At 42.0% G+C, this 16222-nt stretch overlaps 2 protein-coding genes across 2 annotated transcripts; one reads left to right on the top strand and one right to left on the bottom strand.

Annotated features, from left to right (window-relative positions):
- Positions 1-1002: 1002 nt before the first annotated feature.
- On the bottom strand, positions 1003-4993 carry ndufv2 (NADH:ubiquinone oxidoreductase core subunit V2). The gene is made up of 8 exons (XM_083690566.1): positions 4875-4993; positions 4270-4332; positions 3243-3305; positions 2876-2992; positions 2570-2738; positions 2015-2124; positions 1455-1531; positions 1003-1187 (listed from the first exon to the last, which is right to left on the bottom strand). Exons 1-8 carry the CDS (start codon positions 4914-4916, stop codon positions 1094-1096), a joined length of 735 nt encoding a protein of 244 aa, XP_083546692.1. The 5' UTR covers positions 4917-4993; the 3' UTR covers positions 1003-1093.
- Positions 4994-6427: 1434 nt separating this feature from the next.
- Positions 6428-15918, top strand: acss2l (acyl-CoA synthetase short chain family member 2 like). The gene is made up of 18 exons (XM_083690369.1): positions 6428-6675; positions 6867-7062; positions 8839-8930; positions 9119-9222; positions 10198-10270; positions 10473-10548; positions 10993-11077; positions 11196-11333; positions 11492-11662; positions 11790-11923; positions 12332-12464; positions 12836-12892; positions 13439-13519; positions 13879-13987; positions 14144-14212; positions 14643-14819; positions 14962-15036; positions 15130-15918. Exons 1-18 carry the CDS (start codon positions 6543-6545, stop codon positions 15255-15257), a joined length of 2031 nt encoding a protein of 676 aa, XP_083546495.1. The 5' UTR covers positions 6428-6542; the 3' UTR covers positions 15258-15918.
- Positions 15919-16222: the final 304 nt, after the last annotated feature.

Genomic DNA, 16222 nt, shown 5'->3' with positions numbered 1-16222 from the left:
AGGATTCAATTCGTAGTGAGCGTGCGATGGATATTTTTGCTTGTGAACTGGGGGTGCTGTAGCAGAGGGAGCGGTGACGCTCGGCACTTGACGTCATCTTTTCCGCTCCACTCTGCGGCCACTGGGAACGTTCTCGAACATGTCGGATGAATAAAACAGAGGTATTGGGCTGTTTAGGAGTGGAGTGGCTACATTCAAAGTCGTTCCACCAAAGGTTATTTTAGAATTCCGCTAGGCTGAATTCCTCGTTACTTCCGTAAATGTGTTGCATCATCATGCTTTTCTTTTTTTTTTTTTTTTTTTATCTCAAGTTGTTGTGGCGCAGTGACATTTGCATTATGTAGGATTAACAGCGCATGCGCGGTTGTGAATATTATGTTGCAGAACAAACCTAAAATCACAAGAGGAAATTTGAGTGGGGGAGGGGCAGTGGCTAGACATAGCGACCAGCCATCACTGCTTGAATGGAAATGACAGAGGCAGTTGTAACAAGGGGGATGTTGTGGGGGTTGTCAGTGCATATGGGATTGAATATGGAGATTGCATATCTGTCTCTCCCTCCGAAGCACTGCATCATTTCAAAGCTGCACAGATTTGCAGTTCATTGCAGGTGTGTAGCCTACTGTATTTATGTCTTTACAATATACCAATTGTTATTTTTTGCTCTCAATAAAATAAATAAAATCAGTTAGGTTTGGTTGATCTGGTTCATTGTGCAGTAAAGTCTGCAATTTATGGCAGTTGTTAAATCTATAATATTGATTATACAGAGTCCCACTTTCTGGCAGGTTTTTCTTGATATGTGGTTGAAGATGGTGAGGACAACTTGATTCCAAGAGTAGTTACTTGGTCTGCATGCATAATATTATTGGCTGTGTTTGTATTGATACATCCACTTAATACTCATGTATCAATAATTGTCAGCTTAATATGTTACCTTGGGCTAGAGAGGATATTATTATTACATTCTCATTTCCAGATAGACACACACAGACACCAAGAGCACAGGTACATTGATAATTTTATTTACACGTTATTTTTTACTTTGAACATGACAGTGAAGTTAGAGGTGATGCATGTCTGGCGTAGGCCTTTACAAGTCTGCTCTCACACCCACACCGGGCCCTGGAGGAGGTTCTGTCAGGGACGTCAATCCACCCGCTGGCTCACAGGAGAAACGTCCATTCCTGAAAGGTGTCAACAACAAAGGAAATTCATATTTTTTTGTCTTCGTTGTAGTTGCTTTTGTACACGTAACATCTTGGGTTGTGAAAGAGTCAGTGACATCTAGGCTATATCCTAGTCTTCATAATTCACAGAGAACAATGTCATAAAAGGTGCTCTTTCATGTGATCCTATTGCATTTATCACGGCATTATTACAGTTTAAAAGCCTGCTCAAATTAAAGTTGTCTGAGTCTGACAAATATAATTAATTAAGATAGGCTTCCATACCTAGGGCCGGGTGATGGGACAATCCCAGCCTTGAGTTCATCAATGATCTGCTCCATGTCCTTAGAAGTTAGATCCTCCTGTCAACAAGAGGGCAGCAACAGATTAAACTCCACCCTATTTCAGACAGTCCAGATCTATAGTATAACATGATCTACTTCATTCCTGAATGAGGGGAATTCATTTCTACTGTTGCATATTGATTTCTTGAGTTTCGGCACTTGTAAGGGCATTGTACAGTAGTGCATTTTATACAGCTACATTGGAGCTATGTTACATTGATTATGGACCAGAGGAACCTTGCCTTGCAAGCCCTTTTTTATGTAATTGTCTATCAGAGCCCTTTTGAATCTCATTCATTACCCATTCTGGTCAGGAATAACCATGGGAGGTGTTAAGGGCATCCTCATCAGGTTCATTTCAGTCTATCGTTACAAATTACATTTCTCTATCAGACAGCTGATAGTAGCCTAGAAGTGTGCATTTCAATTTTACCCATTTGTTTATATACAATGTAGAATTGATTCATGCAGCACAGTTGTAGTCAAGCTCAGAATACTCACATAATAGTTGTCATTGATCTGGACCATGGGAGCATTAACACAAGCACCAAGGCACTCTACTTCTATTAGTGAGAACATCTTGTCTGGCGTGGTCTCTCCGACTTTGATGCCTGAAAGAAATTATGGGAACAATTGGTTTAGCCTTATGGACTGTTGAATTGTGTTATTGAAACAATCTTGACAACAAAACAGCACACCATTGGCTATTACACATGTAAATTGTAAATTTACAAAAATAGCTATTCATGGTCAATTAAAATAAGAATAGTTTAAAAATATAAACAGTATCACCAACTAATAGAATTTCCCTAGGTCTCACAGCTAGGTCAACCAGTAGTAGAAAAAATGCACTCTTGTACTTCTACATATTTGCTTTTTTAGCGGGCGAAATTAATTGCTAGGCACTGATGTTTAAATATCAGTAAGTACTGTATATTCACATGTTTGTTTGCATCTGTGTATCTGTAATAAACACACTAAAAAGTATATGTTTTCCTCTCTGTTTTTATGTCTTTCATTCGGTGCCCGTTATGAACAGACCAGTTGCTCTCTTACCCAGTTTGGTTTTGAGGGTCTCCAGGATGCTGTCAGAGTTGCACAGCATGCACGGTGTTGTAGTGCAGATCTGGATGTGATATTTTCCCACAGGTTGACGCAGAAACATGGTGTAGAATGTGGCTACCTCATACACTCTCATTGGAGCAATTTCAAGCACCTCTGCCACCTGGGGGAAAAGATGATATATATCTTTCAAGCAATCACTCTCTAGTGAATACACTAGTTCTGTCCTACATAAAAAAGAAGGACATTTATTTAAATTTAAAAAATAAATTAAAAAAACAGACAAAAGCTTCTGGATACCTTGTTCATGGCTGAGATGGGGAGCCACCCATACTGTCTCTGAGCCAGGTCCAACACTGGGATGGTGGCTGAGGCCTTGTGTCCTTCTGGGTACATCGAAATGATGGCCTCAATCCTCTGAAAAAGAAGCAGACGAAGATTAAAGAACATCGACAACATAGTTGTTCAGTAATGAGGGTGTGAAGTTGTTGACATGGACAGAACCAGTCATGCCTACGAAGCTTCCTTTTCAGAATGAGAATGTAAAATATGACCAAATTGATGTGTTAGATTTCTATTGTGTTTCTCCATCACTTTATAGTGTAGGTGTTTGTCTAGTTGTTGTATGGTATGTCTTAAATAATCATCTGTGATTTCATTCACTCACCTGTTTGTTCTCTTCAGTGAACTCAAATGGCGTGTCTGCATTGTTATCAGGTGTGTCTCTGTGCTAAAGAAGAAAGAACAACATGTCAAAGAGTAATTTCACTGATGGATATAAATTAGTAATTTATTTTTCAAGTGACCATTATCAGCTAACTGAAATAATTTTATAAACAAAACAAACTTGGAAGCTAAAGGGCGATATCCATAGAGATTTGTGAGGAAGTGGTATTGTGGCTTAACACTTCCATTCCATTCCATTCCACAAACAACAAACTAGGATGGTCAGAAGGGACCGTAAGACCTATGAGAGTGAGGTAGCACAATACGGATAACATCAGATCACATTTGTATCTCCGCTGAAAACCTGTGGGAGTGCTGTATCCAACAACACAGGTACCACAGGCAGCTAGTGCATGTTGTGTCTGCCTCTGTAGATACTGCCCCCTTGTGAACTGGATATACTATTCCATTCCCATTTTCAATTATGTCTATAACAGATCACTGTAAAAACAGGTCAGATCCTGTTTGGATCTTATTCTAATGTTAATCGACTCTCAAAGGAAGACAAGGCCAGTCCAACATCACACTGTAAACACATAGTTTCTATCTAGGGACAGTTACCATGCCTTGTTTCCATCACCTGGGTGCAACAACCATGTGATGTTTTTGTAACATCAGTATGCATAACATTATGAAAGGCTTTATGAAAAGGTTATCAACGACTGGATCATTAGATAGACCAGACATATGCCTATGAAATTGGCAACAGAATAAGTAATCACTGATGTATATTCACTGCAGGTTCACATTGCTCAGTGACAGTCAACATGCTTTCTTCAACAATCATGGAGTGATGGAGGGGAGACACAGAGCAGCCAGAGACTGATAAGCAACCCTGCAGATGAAGTGCCAATGCCCATCCTCCTCCTGTTCAATTCAGTTCCAGACCTCTTGGCACACTATATCATGGTCATGGGAAGCTACAATATCATTTCTCTTATCAGGAAGTTTGCATATACTTAACTTACCAAAAAGATGCCACCAGCTCCAGCACGGGCGGCAGACTGATGCAAGCTCCTGACCTGCCTGGCCTGTGAACATGGAGAAAAACAGAGGTTAGAAGGCAGAAGTTATGTACAATAAATACCAATGCAGACAGTTTACATTCTCTCCAGGTGTGCTGTGCCTACATGTCATTATTGTGCCTAAGTCAATTAAAAAATTCTGGCAGACATGGTATGAAAGGGAACTAAATAACATGAGCCTTAGCACACAAGTAAGCTTATTTCAGACAGGAAGAGTTAGCCCTTTCTAGCCCTATTTGTATTTTACAAGGGTATGATGAGATTCTAATGTTCCTTTTGCTCTAAAATGAGTAAACAATTATGTGGGTCACACTATCATTTCATAGTGGTCAGTTTGCATAGATGGAACATGAATGCTAGCTAACATAGGCTACCTTGGTTGGTTAGCTCTTACCCAGCAAGCTAGCTAGCACAGGCCGCTAACGTTATCAACTTGCCCTTGTGAAGTGTCATGAAACATGTCTCTCAATTTTCATCTAAGTAACGTGAGCTAGCAAGCGATCATTCATTCCTGACGCTTTAACATTAGTAACGTGTTATCATCATACCGTTTGTGATACAGCAGATCGAATTGCCGAAGATAAAAACATCTTCACTGCTTAGTTTTGTCCCGATGAACTAACGCTGCTGTGGAGGGCAGCAATGGCCGACATCAACAGATCGATGTCTGAACGTAGGTCTCGATTGAGCTGGTCTTACTTACGCAACGTCTGAAAAGCGTCTAAAGGCAAGTAAATCAACCACAGATTGACACTATCATCATAATTGTGAATATTGTGTTTGTTTTCTGCCTTTGAGTTATTGATGTCAGCTTTCACAAATTACTCATTCGTTAGTTGCATGTTTGGCTTGTGTTGCGTAGATTTTGGAGATCATAGTGAGAACATGCAGCATGTACTGTTTTGTCATAAGTACTGATCCAGTATACTGATCTCTTCCAATAAGTAATATACTTAAGCTTGAAAAAAAGAAGGATAAAACAAAAATGGAACAAACCTGAAGCAAAATCTGCGGTTTAGATATACAATAGTGTGTGTGTGTGTGTGTGTGTGTGTGTGTGTGTGTGTGTGTGTGTGTGTGTGTGTGTGTGTGTGTGTGTGTGTGTGTGTGTCTGTGTGTGTGTGTACGTACTAGGCCTATAATTTGTCATAAACTATCCACCTTGTTACTAACGCTTTATATTATGGTATCCTCTTGGGGGTTTGTATAGTGTTTATGATTCAACAGTTATGTTTTTATTAATAATCTTTGAATCAGTTATGAACAGTTGTAATCACTTTATGAAGTGTTTCATCATTTTACTGGGGGTACCAAAAGATGGCTGGCTCTTCTCCTGTATGCACCAAAACAGCTTTAGTTCACAAAGTAATAGATCTTTTGTACTGAAGTAATGATCTCACACTTTTAATAAATGGGTTAAAACAACTGTTCATAACAGATGCAAAGACTACCAGTAAACTAATAGTCAACTGTCTCTCACTAGTAAACACTTCACAACCCATAAAAGCATAGTTTAATGTAAAGTGTTACCATGGGTGCTGCTATGGATAGCTTATGACACATTATATTACACACTCACACTACACTTCAGTGTTACTCACTAGGTTTGCTTTCTCTAAGAATGTATACCCGTTGTCCTGGTAATGACAACAACAACAACTGTTGATAACAAAATGTTTATCATAACATATTTCAAAAGTATGTGTATAGCAAGATTCAGAGATAAGCTAATACTACTGTGAAACTGTACACAGACTCAATCTCAGGATGCTAATAGCTTGCTATATTCCACCAGGTTGACTGGGGCACAGGAATTTAATGTTGGTGGATAGGGATTGGGAGGGTGTTGTTTTTTTTCTAGGAATACACTGCCCTCCCTGTGCTGCTCCACCACTAGGCACAGGGCTCATCCTACTGCATTCCTCCTCCTACTGCTGGGAATATAATGCGATCAACAGACCAGGGTTTGCTTGACCAATGAAAAGGTGGGAGTGCCAAAGCAAGTAATTTCATTGGCCGTCTAGGCACTAAGCAGACTGTGGAAATGATACAGAGCCTTGGATTAGGGGTGGGTCCTATGCACAGGCACAAAGAACTGCTCCAATGCCTGAAGGATTGTAGCTTCCTTACCTCTGGAGGGTTGTCAGCTCAGTGGTGAGACTCCGGATTAACCAATTTTCTTTCTCACTCTGGTAGTATCCATCTGTCTGTCAACAATGGTTGTCCCTGGATCTTGCCACATTGAGGAGAAAGTGTATCATCCTCCTGAGGATCTGCAAAAGGATGCACATGTGCCTGATTTCAATTCTTATCTAGCTCTGTACAAAAAGTCTATTGAAGAGCCAGAGGGTAGGTCAACACGTTTGTATATTCTTGAAATGTAATTGAAGGTGTGTGTGTGTGTGTGTGTGTGTGTGTGTGTGTGTGTGTGTGTGTGTGTGTGTGTGTGTGTGTGTTTGTGAGAGAGAGAGAGAGAGAGAGAGAGACTGAGTAACGATGAAATTATAGAAAATGTGTATGTGTATCATCTTAAATTACAGTGTTCTGGAAAGAGGTTGCTGGAGAATTCCATTGGAAGAAACCTCCAACTGGACCAGTTCTACAATATAACTTTGATGTGACTAAAGGAAGTGTTTATATCAAATGTATGGAGGGGGCCAAAACCAACATGTGCTACAATGTCCTCGACAGAAATATACAAGAAAAGAACCTTGGTGAACAAGTTGCATATTACTGGTAAGGCTCACTCTGTGTAAATGGATGTCCTGATGAAATACTGGCTAAAACAAAACTATGTGAAGCATTCCAGTCAATGTTGATGGGTTGTCCCCTGTATAGTACACTATAGACCCCTAATAGTGCCCCAGTGTAAGAGAGCAAGTCTGTTATTAACTACAGAGGTTATTAACTACAGCAGTACTCAAGCAGTTTGTTAACTGTATGCCGATCTCTTTGAATGGGTGTCATTGATATTCCGAGAACTTGAGAACTTCACAGACAGGAAATACCTGTTCCCACAGTTTGGCAGGGATGGGGAGTTCATATGCTGAGCTCAGTAGGAAACCATCATCAATATGGGTGGGTTTTCAGAAGGTGTTTTACCTACACACACCCCCCCCCCCCACACACACACACACACAGGGCAGGCACTTATGCAATCTCTGGTGGAGTTTCAAAATCTTCATTTCATTGCACTCCCAAATTGATAAACCTGTTTTTAAAAATCTACCATGATAGATATATCTTCAGGTTCTCGCCCATACAGCAGTTGGTTTGAATGATAATTGCACTATAATTGTGTATTTAAATCAACAATGCAGATGGCTCTCTTCAGTGTCTCTCAACTTCAAGTAATGTTTGTTATTCATGCAGGAAGTCTATTGCCACCCACAGAATGTGATGTTAGCATTTAAACTAAGCTTCAAGGTACTTACTGTTTTCACACAATGGTATAACAATAGCTCTGAGATCACACTATCACACATCTACAACAAAGCTCACAGTGACAGGGTCTCATCAAACTCAAAGGATTCAACCCAAAGAAAATCCTCACCAGACACGCTAGTTCTGAGAGACCAGTTGGTTGGTGCATGGACACCAGAGTCGTATGAGTTTACCCCAAATATGTGTTAATGGTAAGTGACCTTGTATAAAGGTGTTAGCTACAATAAGCATATCAATAGTGTCTGCCTGTTGGTTCGGGAATTTGACAGGAATATACAGCCTCTATTTCCTTATTAGTGCTAAGGATCATTCTGATCATGCGGGAGGGCGTTAGCTATTAACTAAAAGGTGAGGTAGAGCTTTCACATTTCTCATAGGGACAAAGGGTTTGAGTTATAATGAAATCTCCTTTATGACTCATTCTATAACATAGTAACTATAGTTTATGAGGGTATGAGTTCTAGTTAGCCTGTAATACCAGTGAGTGTTAGAATAGACAAATGGCCTAGAATGGCTAGAATAGACAAACTTAATTCAAGACTGTCACTATCACGTTAATTCAAGATGATCACCTTAATTGAAGACTGTCACCTTAATTCAAGACTATCACCTTAATTCAAGACAGACTGTATCTGGTATCAGGTTGATGCCAGTTTGTAAGGCTATCTATCCCAGACTAGAATCCCAAACTAGGCCAGCTTTGACCAGGCATACTGCCATGGTGGCTGGTTTGTCACTGGCTTGTGCAACATTGTACTGCATACGTGAACAAGCATACTCCTGACAAGCATCCAAATCTAATATAGACAGAACAAGGCAACAGGAACAACCTGTCTGTCTTCTCTTAGAAATCACAGAACATGTTGTTTCATTGTGATTTCAATTACATTGTTGTATGATGAGGAAAACAGGGATTATAAGAAGAATGGGGATTCAATGAAGTCATAGTTTTGATTAAATCTATTATTATGTATTATTTTATTGTTTCTGTGGACTGGTAAGAGACTTGTATTTGAATAAAGCATGGTTTTAGGGTATAAAAGATGTATGTGCGTATTGTTCTTCCAGGGAAGGGAACTCACCTGATCACCACATGGCTATCACTTACAGTCAGCTGTTGAGCCAGGTGTGCAGGTGTGCAAACGTCCTCAAACATATGGGTAAGACAGGACTCCTCTTCACTGTGCCATTAGAAAAAGATCACATTTCCACATACAGTATCTTTCATAATTATGCCTTGTCATGTACACTACACTGTGTACTTGGATCATGGGAAGTTACATACATACACCCTTCACAAGTTTTGTAGAGCCTTTATAAAAACCTCTGTCTTATGCTTATGCTAAAGGTGTGAGGAAAGGAGACAGGGTGGCCATCTACCTGCCTATGATCCCAGAGCTGGTCTACATCATGCTGGCATGTGCCAGGATAGGAGCTGTTCACTCCATTGTGGTAAGAATATAGAAGTTCCCCCCAACACCACCTCACAAAACCAGGAAAGCCAGTTTTTCCCATTTTCCCGTTGCATACACCTTTGTGTTTGTTTCTATGCCCTACTTTCATCTGAAAAAACACCTGCATGGTCATAGTTACCTGCTTTTGTCAGTTTTGTCTGCCCCTCTCTTGCAAAGTTATCAGTTATTCAGTCTGTGAAAACCAGGGGGGATAGCACCTGCACAGCAGTGGTTCAATCATACAGCCAATCTTCACAGCTCTTCTAGCCAAGGGTTGAAATATGGGTCAGACTATAACTGTCGGTATGCAGTTTGGAATTGGGATCATAGTAAGCATGATTTCATTTGAGCCAAACACTATTTTAGTCTTTCAACCATACATATCCATGTAAAGGTTAGTGATGCAGTTATAAATATTCTCTGGGTGCTCTCAAGGTTAATTCTTATCAAGGGCCCAAGGCTATTTTTAACTCTCGTGAATATAAGTGACCCCATTCCTCCTGGACCATTGTTCAGCTATATTCAAGGATTGTTTGATGTTCACCATGAATGTGAACACAAAATGAGAATTACAGAGATTGTTTGGTTATTGCCACTGTCCTAGGACTACTACTTTTCTTGGGTACCGTGATTGCTAGTCATCACTTTGTTTTGACACAAGGTAAATGATTGAACTGCTTTATACACTGTGGCATTTGCTAAGTATTGTTATTGGACTAGTCCACAGTCCATGTCTCAATATGAGAATTTCCCAAGGATTAGACTGTCAACTAGATGAAATATTAATCTTATTTACTGCCAGTTTGGAAAACAACCTTGTTCATACAGATCCTGGTGACAATGATGTTCGATGCCAAAAATTCAACGAGTGTTGCTCAATTAAGTTCTTCCTCTTAAAAATGACTCATGACTATTTGTCTTCTCACTCTATGAAATACACTGAGCTGATTTGCTGTGTTCTGTGTGTGTTCAGTTTGCAGGGTTCTCCTCTGAGTCACTGTGTGACAGGATCCTGGACTCCCAGTGCAGTGTCCTGGTGACGGCAGGTAAGACGTGGCTAACATGACTCTACCGTGTGGACCTTAACCACGATTATGTATGACAACATCCAGGTGTGATGAATTGTAGCACTTCAAGTTGTAAAGCAATTAAGTATGGGCTTGGGTCCCCAACAGTTTGCAAATGGAACATCTCATTTTATCCCCACCCCATCCCTCTCTCTCTACCCCCTGTCTCTCTCTTTCCCAGATGGTGTGTACAGGGGTAAGAAGCTGATCAACCTGAAACAGATTGCAGATGACGCTCTGGAGAAGTGCAGAGAAAGGTAGGTCCTGTTTACAGTGCTACGTATATCCTGCCTATTTACGACTGCTCCTGTTTACACTAGCCACTGGTAATGAGACCTAACCCAGTGATATGAGTCACAGCCCTGATACACTCCACAGACACACACACACACGGACGCATGCATGCATGCACACACACACACACACACACACACACACACACACACACACACACACACACACACACATACCCAGACCTTATCAGCTGTTATCTGGACGGTTGAGAGAAAGCAATGCCCGCTCTCCAAGCTGTTGTGTTGCTGAGCAACTGAATGAATCTGATTCATCAGGGGAAAGCCCCATCTGTTAATATATGTCCATCCCAGGGGACATATGATGGGTATAAGTCCCAGTTCCTCAGCTATTGGTAGCAATGTCAAAAACAAAAGGGGACTGTAACATCCGCCGTCTTCTCTCCGTAGAGCATCACAGTCAGTTAACAGGTGTCTTGTTGTGAAACACCCAGCATTGAAGACAAAAAGTGGGGCTGCTTGCAACACACTGCAGGTAGGCACAGTATAATACACTTATCATAACAATAGATCCACTGCCATTGTGTTCTGATGACGTGGTCGTCATTGTGTGGTCCAAATGATGGTGTAACCTGATTTCCTGGTGGCTGCAGACTCCCTGGGATGCGGAGTGTGACCTGTGGTGGGATGATGTCATGAGAGAAGCTTCTGAGGAGTGTGAGCCTGAATGGCTGGATGCTGAAGACCCCCTGTTCATCCTCTATACCAGCGGCTCCACTGGCAAGCCTAAGGTAGGACACACACACACACACACACACACACACACACACACACAAAGGTGTCCACATTGCCTGGCAGTTTGGGAGTGGCTTTTTGTTGTCATACGGTTAGTATTGACTGATCCTCTTCAGTGATGGTGTTTGCGGTCCTGTGGTTGTGTCCTGTACAGGGTGTTCTCCACACCGTCGCAGGCTACCTGCTCTACACCTCGCTGACGTTCAAATACGTCTTTGATCATCACCATGACGATGTGTACTGGTGCACAGCGGACATCGGCTGGATCACAGGACACTCCTACATCACCTATGGGCCTCTAGCAAATGGTGCTACTAGCGTACTTGTGAGTATAACTGACTGTCATTGTTATTGTTGATTTGCAGTTCTCAGCCACCATTTCCTCATATCAGACGTAACAGATGAAGTATTGAGTAAATACTGATTATCATGTTTCTATGTGTGTTCTTCAGTTTGAGGGTACTCCGATCCACCCTCACGTGGGCCGGTTCTGGGAGATCATAGAGAAGTACAAAGTCTCCAAGTTCTACACTGCCCCTACGGCAATTCGCCTGCTCATGAAGTATGGAAGAGAACCACTGCAGAAGTAAGAGCATCCTCCTCGCAGACATCACAGTCTTTCAGTGCATCTCTTCCCCACAGTGATGCTAGTATTCTCTTAACACTCAGTCTCCGTATGTTTTTTGATGGTAAATGTGTGTTGTGTTGGAAAATGTGCAGATGTGAACATAATACTTTCCAGTGTAATTCCACCCATAAGTGCCATCTATTGGATAATAAGAGAAACAACATGCTTTGTGAACCTGACCTGTAGTGTCTACAGTGCTTTGCTTTGAGAAGGTAGAGGTTGCTGCTAACCACTGATACAGCGTCAGATCATTTTGCATCCCCTTACTGGTTAAGATAGACATTGTTGGTGCTGCAATCTGATCTTAGATCTGTGCATCAGAACAACAACCTTCAAGCACTTTCCTCACCCTGGCCTTTCTGACAGGTACGACCTGACGAGCCTGAGGATTCTGGGTACAGTGGGTGAGCCCATTAACCCTGAGGCTTGGCACTGGTACCATGAGGTGGTTGGTCAGAGCAGGTGCCCTGTTGTCGACACATTTTGGCAGACAGAGACGGTGAGCAGCATTAAGCAATGGCCTCCTGGAAATGCCTGCCTAAACCCACACACTCTCTCTTTCTCAATATCCTCTCTTTGTAGAGTGGGCATTGGCTTTGCTAAATCAACACCAAACTGGTATTATATAAATGAATCTAGTTGTATAGCCTTCCCTACTGTGTCACTGGTGTTTGACATACAGACATACTGTTTGTTGTTTTATAGAATGCATATCAATTAAAATCTGCATGTTAATGTGCTATTTTCAATTCCATAGACAGCCTATAATCAGACAAGGAATACTGAAGTCAATGTTTTTCAATTGTTAAGTCTATTTGTCCTGTTAAGCTAAAGTTTGCTGACCTGCTGTTTTATTGACATCTCCTCCAGGGCGGTCATGTTTTAACTCCCCTGCCCGCAGCTACTCCCCTGAAGCCTGGCGCAGCAGTAAGTGACAAGGCCTCTTTCACATGTGTCTGGATTGAGAGTGTGTAATACTCTGTGCTGAAGAAGGCTTGACGCCGAAACGCATCCACAGTGACTATGCTGACTATGCTGGCCGTATTATTTACATTAAGGCCTCTTTCATCCCTGCTGTATTTGCACTGTGACGTTTACGATTTCATTCACAATGAACATCTCTTATGTATATCCACTCATAAAGTTAGTACTTGCAAGGCAAGGCTGGTGGGCCACGGGTTCCTTTAGAAGCTGTCGTAGGCCAGTGTAATATGTCTCATATACCTGTCACTAGAATCACTGACTTGCCACCATAGATCCTTAGGATTTGGGTAGACTTTGGAACACATATAAAGGGAACAATGCACAATACTGCTGTTCCAATACGGAGCTCATTCTAGAATCTTAGTCGCCACATCTAATGATTTTGATTGGGAAGTCCTGCCACATCCACTTGCGGTTATTGAAAAGCTCACATGATTTAATGAAACAATCTCAAAGAAGGTCATATGGAAGCCCTATCTGTTCTTTCAGACGTTTCCCTTCTTTGGAGTGGAGCCCGCCATTCTGAACGAGCATGGGGAGGAACTGGAAGGCGAGGCTGAGGGCTATCTGGTAGGCACAGGCGTATGAAGTACAGAGCAGGACTGTGGGGTGACTTTAATTTTCTTGTCTTTTCTTCTATTCCTACTATCTTGGAATATTCTACTACAGACTAACCCTTATCCTCTAAACTTCAGTGTGTGTGTGTGTGTGTGTGTGTGTGTGTGTGTGTGTGTGTGTGTGTGTGTGTGTGTGTGTGTGTGTGTGTGTCTGTGTCTGTGTCTGTGTCTGTGTCTGTGTCTGTGTGTGTGTGTGTGTGTGTGTGTGTGTGTGTGTGTGTGTGTGTGTGTGTGTGTGTGTGTGTGTGTGTCATACTGTCTACGGTTGATAACTACATGTAAACTAAGAGACATGGACTGATATGATTACAGGTGTTCCGACGACCCTGGCCTGGCATTATGCGTACCGTGTACGGAAACCATGAGCGCTTTGAGAACACCTACTTCAAGAAATTCCCTGGGTTCTACGTGACTGGTGATGGTAAGCCTATCAAGGGTTTTCTTACAAACACCACGTAGCACTCTTTCATTGGGTGGGTTCATTTCTGACTCCATTCTCCATTCAATCGTATTGATAAAGGGACATATTGTGATGGTGACCTCAGCGATCACATGGCATTGGTGTGTTGTTTGTCAGGCTGCAGGCGGGACAAGGATGGATACTACTGGGTCACAGGGAGGATAGACGACATGCTGAATGTGTCAGGTCAGGGTTCAACCTTGCTCTTCCAACGTGTTATGAGTTATGCTTGGTATCTGCTACTGTATGTATACTATACTACTGTATTGCCTTGAGTCATACTGACTTGTTCAAACAATATTGCATTGATGATAGCGTCAGATAATTCTTAATCTTTTGTGATATTGCTAGTGATATCCACACACACACATGCACACACACACACACACACACACACACACGCACACACACACACACACACACACACACACACACACACACACACACGCACACACAGTCCATCCCTGTAACTGATTAAGTGGGAATTGGATTGCAAATGGTTGGTGGCAGAACAAAAGCAGTTTTCTGCTTCAGGGCTGTCCTTAGTCTGATGAAGTGACAACCATCACATACTGTGTGTTGTCAGTGACGCGACCCTGAGTGTTGTGTCCCACAGGTCATCTGATGAGCACGGCGGAGGTGGAGGCTGCTCTGATGGAGCATGGGGCAGTGGTGGAGGCTGCAGTGGTCAGCCGGCCCCACGTGGTCAAGGGGGAGTGTCTCTACTGCTTTGTCACCCTCAAAGACTGCATGGACTTCAACCACACTCTGGTGGATGAGCTCAAGAGACTAGGTGGGGTTTGCGATTGAATTGATGGAATGGATCTTTTTAATGGCTCTATTTAATTGTCATCTGTCGTTATGAGATGTAGTATGCCACCAGGTGTGCTTCTGATAGGATTTCGTTTAAAAAAAATGTTATTATTTATTTGTAGTGAGAGAAAAGATCGGTCCAATTGCCACACCGGACTTCATTCAGAATGCTCCAGGACTCCCCAAGACACGCTCTGGTAAGCGTTATCCCTTGAGAAGGAAAGGTAGAGTTTTTCCATTGCAAAGAATGTGCTTTTTCATTGACTGTGACTAAAACAATTCTCCTGCAGGAAAGATCATGAGGCGAATTCTGAGGCAGATTGCTCGGAATGAGAAGGACCTCGGCGACCTTTCAACTCTGGCAGAACCCAAGGTCGTGGAGGTTCTCTTCAGCCAGCGGTGTGAGGCTGCAGCCTGAGAACACTTGTAGTGTCCCCTTCTAATGGTGCTGATGAATCTCCCAAGCGCTGTTCCTGAATCAGTTTCAGTGCTTCGATATGGACTGGTGATGGGATTAGGGTTTGAGATGTCTGAACCTAGATCAGATCTATTGACTTTGAGTTATTCTATGTAGGAAAGAGAAATAGAATACAAATGCAGCAGTCAATTCAAATGCCAATCGAGAATGAAATCCCACTTGAAGCAGTGCAATGAGTTTCTCACTTCTTTAACTCTTTTGACTCTTTAGAGTTGAGTTGACATGAAGCTACCAATTCCAGGTGATTATTACTGTAATGTTGCAATGTCATTTGCATTTTATAATGGGTGGGCCAACATTAAGGTTAGCTGGACACAGATTATTTCCTTGTCAGTGACCTAACAATCTCTCAGTCTTCCAAATGATTAATCTGTTTTTGCATTGAATCTTGCCTTTCACATGCTCCTCAGATACTTGAGTTATTTCTAAGTGATGAAGGAAATCTAGCTATTATTCTCTCAATATGTTTTTACCAGACAGACAAGTCAGCTTTGCACAGTTCCCTCGATGGCTTGTATTTGTACGTTAAAATACATTTCCAATTCACGACATGTTTATACGACCTGAAAAAGTTCTGATAAAGTGTATAATTTAAATGGTTTCTCTGTCTGACTTAATTTGATAGAGTTGCAAATACATTTGTCTAAATACAGCAGACACCAAGAGCAGGACAGTCCAGGAGGAACTCTGAGGGCCTCAAAGACGCCCTCTTGTGGTAGAACGAGTACTCTGGCGAACATCAGAGGGGAGCTGCGCTTTCAGTATAAAAGCCTCATCCACGGCTCTTCATCCCTTTGTTGTGTGTTGTTGAGACACTAATGAAACACATCAGTCTAGCTGATCGGCTGAACAGTCCAGCTGAGAGAGAGAGAGAGAGAGAGAGAGAGAGAGAGAGAGAGAGAGAG

This window comes from Argentina silus, assembly GCF_951799395.1.
Source record: "Argentina silus genome assembly, chromosome: 18".
NCBI lineage: Eukaryota > Metazoa > Chordata > Actinopteri > Argentiniformes > Argentinidae > Argentina > Argentina silus.
This window is presented reverse-complemented; position numbering and strand designations above follow the sequence as displayed.

Excerpts from the sequence above, each read along its gene's own strand:
- ndufv2 (XM_083690566.1), bottom strand. The coding sequence starts at position 4,916 with ATGTTTTTATCTTCGGCAATTCGATCTGCTGTATCACAAACG. Across the intron at positions 4,333-4,874 it reads GATCTGCTGTATCACAAACG|GCCAGGCAGGTCAGGAGCTT; the intron begins GTATGATGATAA and ends CCATGTTCACAG. Across the intron at positions 2,125-2,569 it reads GACCCTCAAAACCAAACTGG|GCATCAAAGTCGGAGAGACC; the intron begins GTAAGAGAGCAA and ends AATTTCTTTCAG.
- acss2l (XM_083690369.1), top strand. The coding sequence starts at position 6,543 with ATGGTTGTCCCTGGATCTTGCCACATTGAGGAGAAAGTGTATCATCCT. Across the intron at positions 11,334-11,491 it reads GCTCCACTGGCAAGCCTAAG|GGTGTTCTCCACACCGTCGC; the intron begins GTAGGACACACA and ends TGTCCTGTACAG. Across the intron at positions 13,520-13,878 it reads GCGAGGCTGAGGGCTATCTG|GTGTTCCGACGACCCTGGCC; the intron begins GTAGGCACAGGC and ends ATATGATTACAG.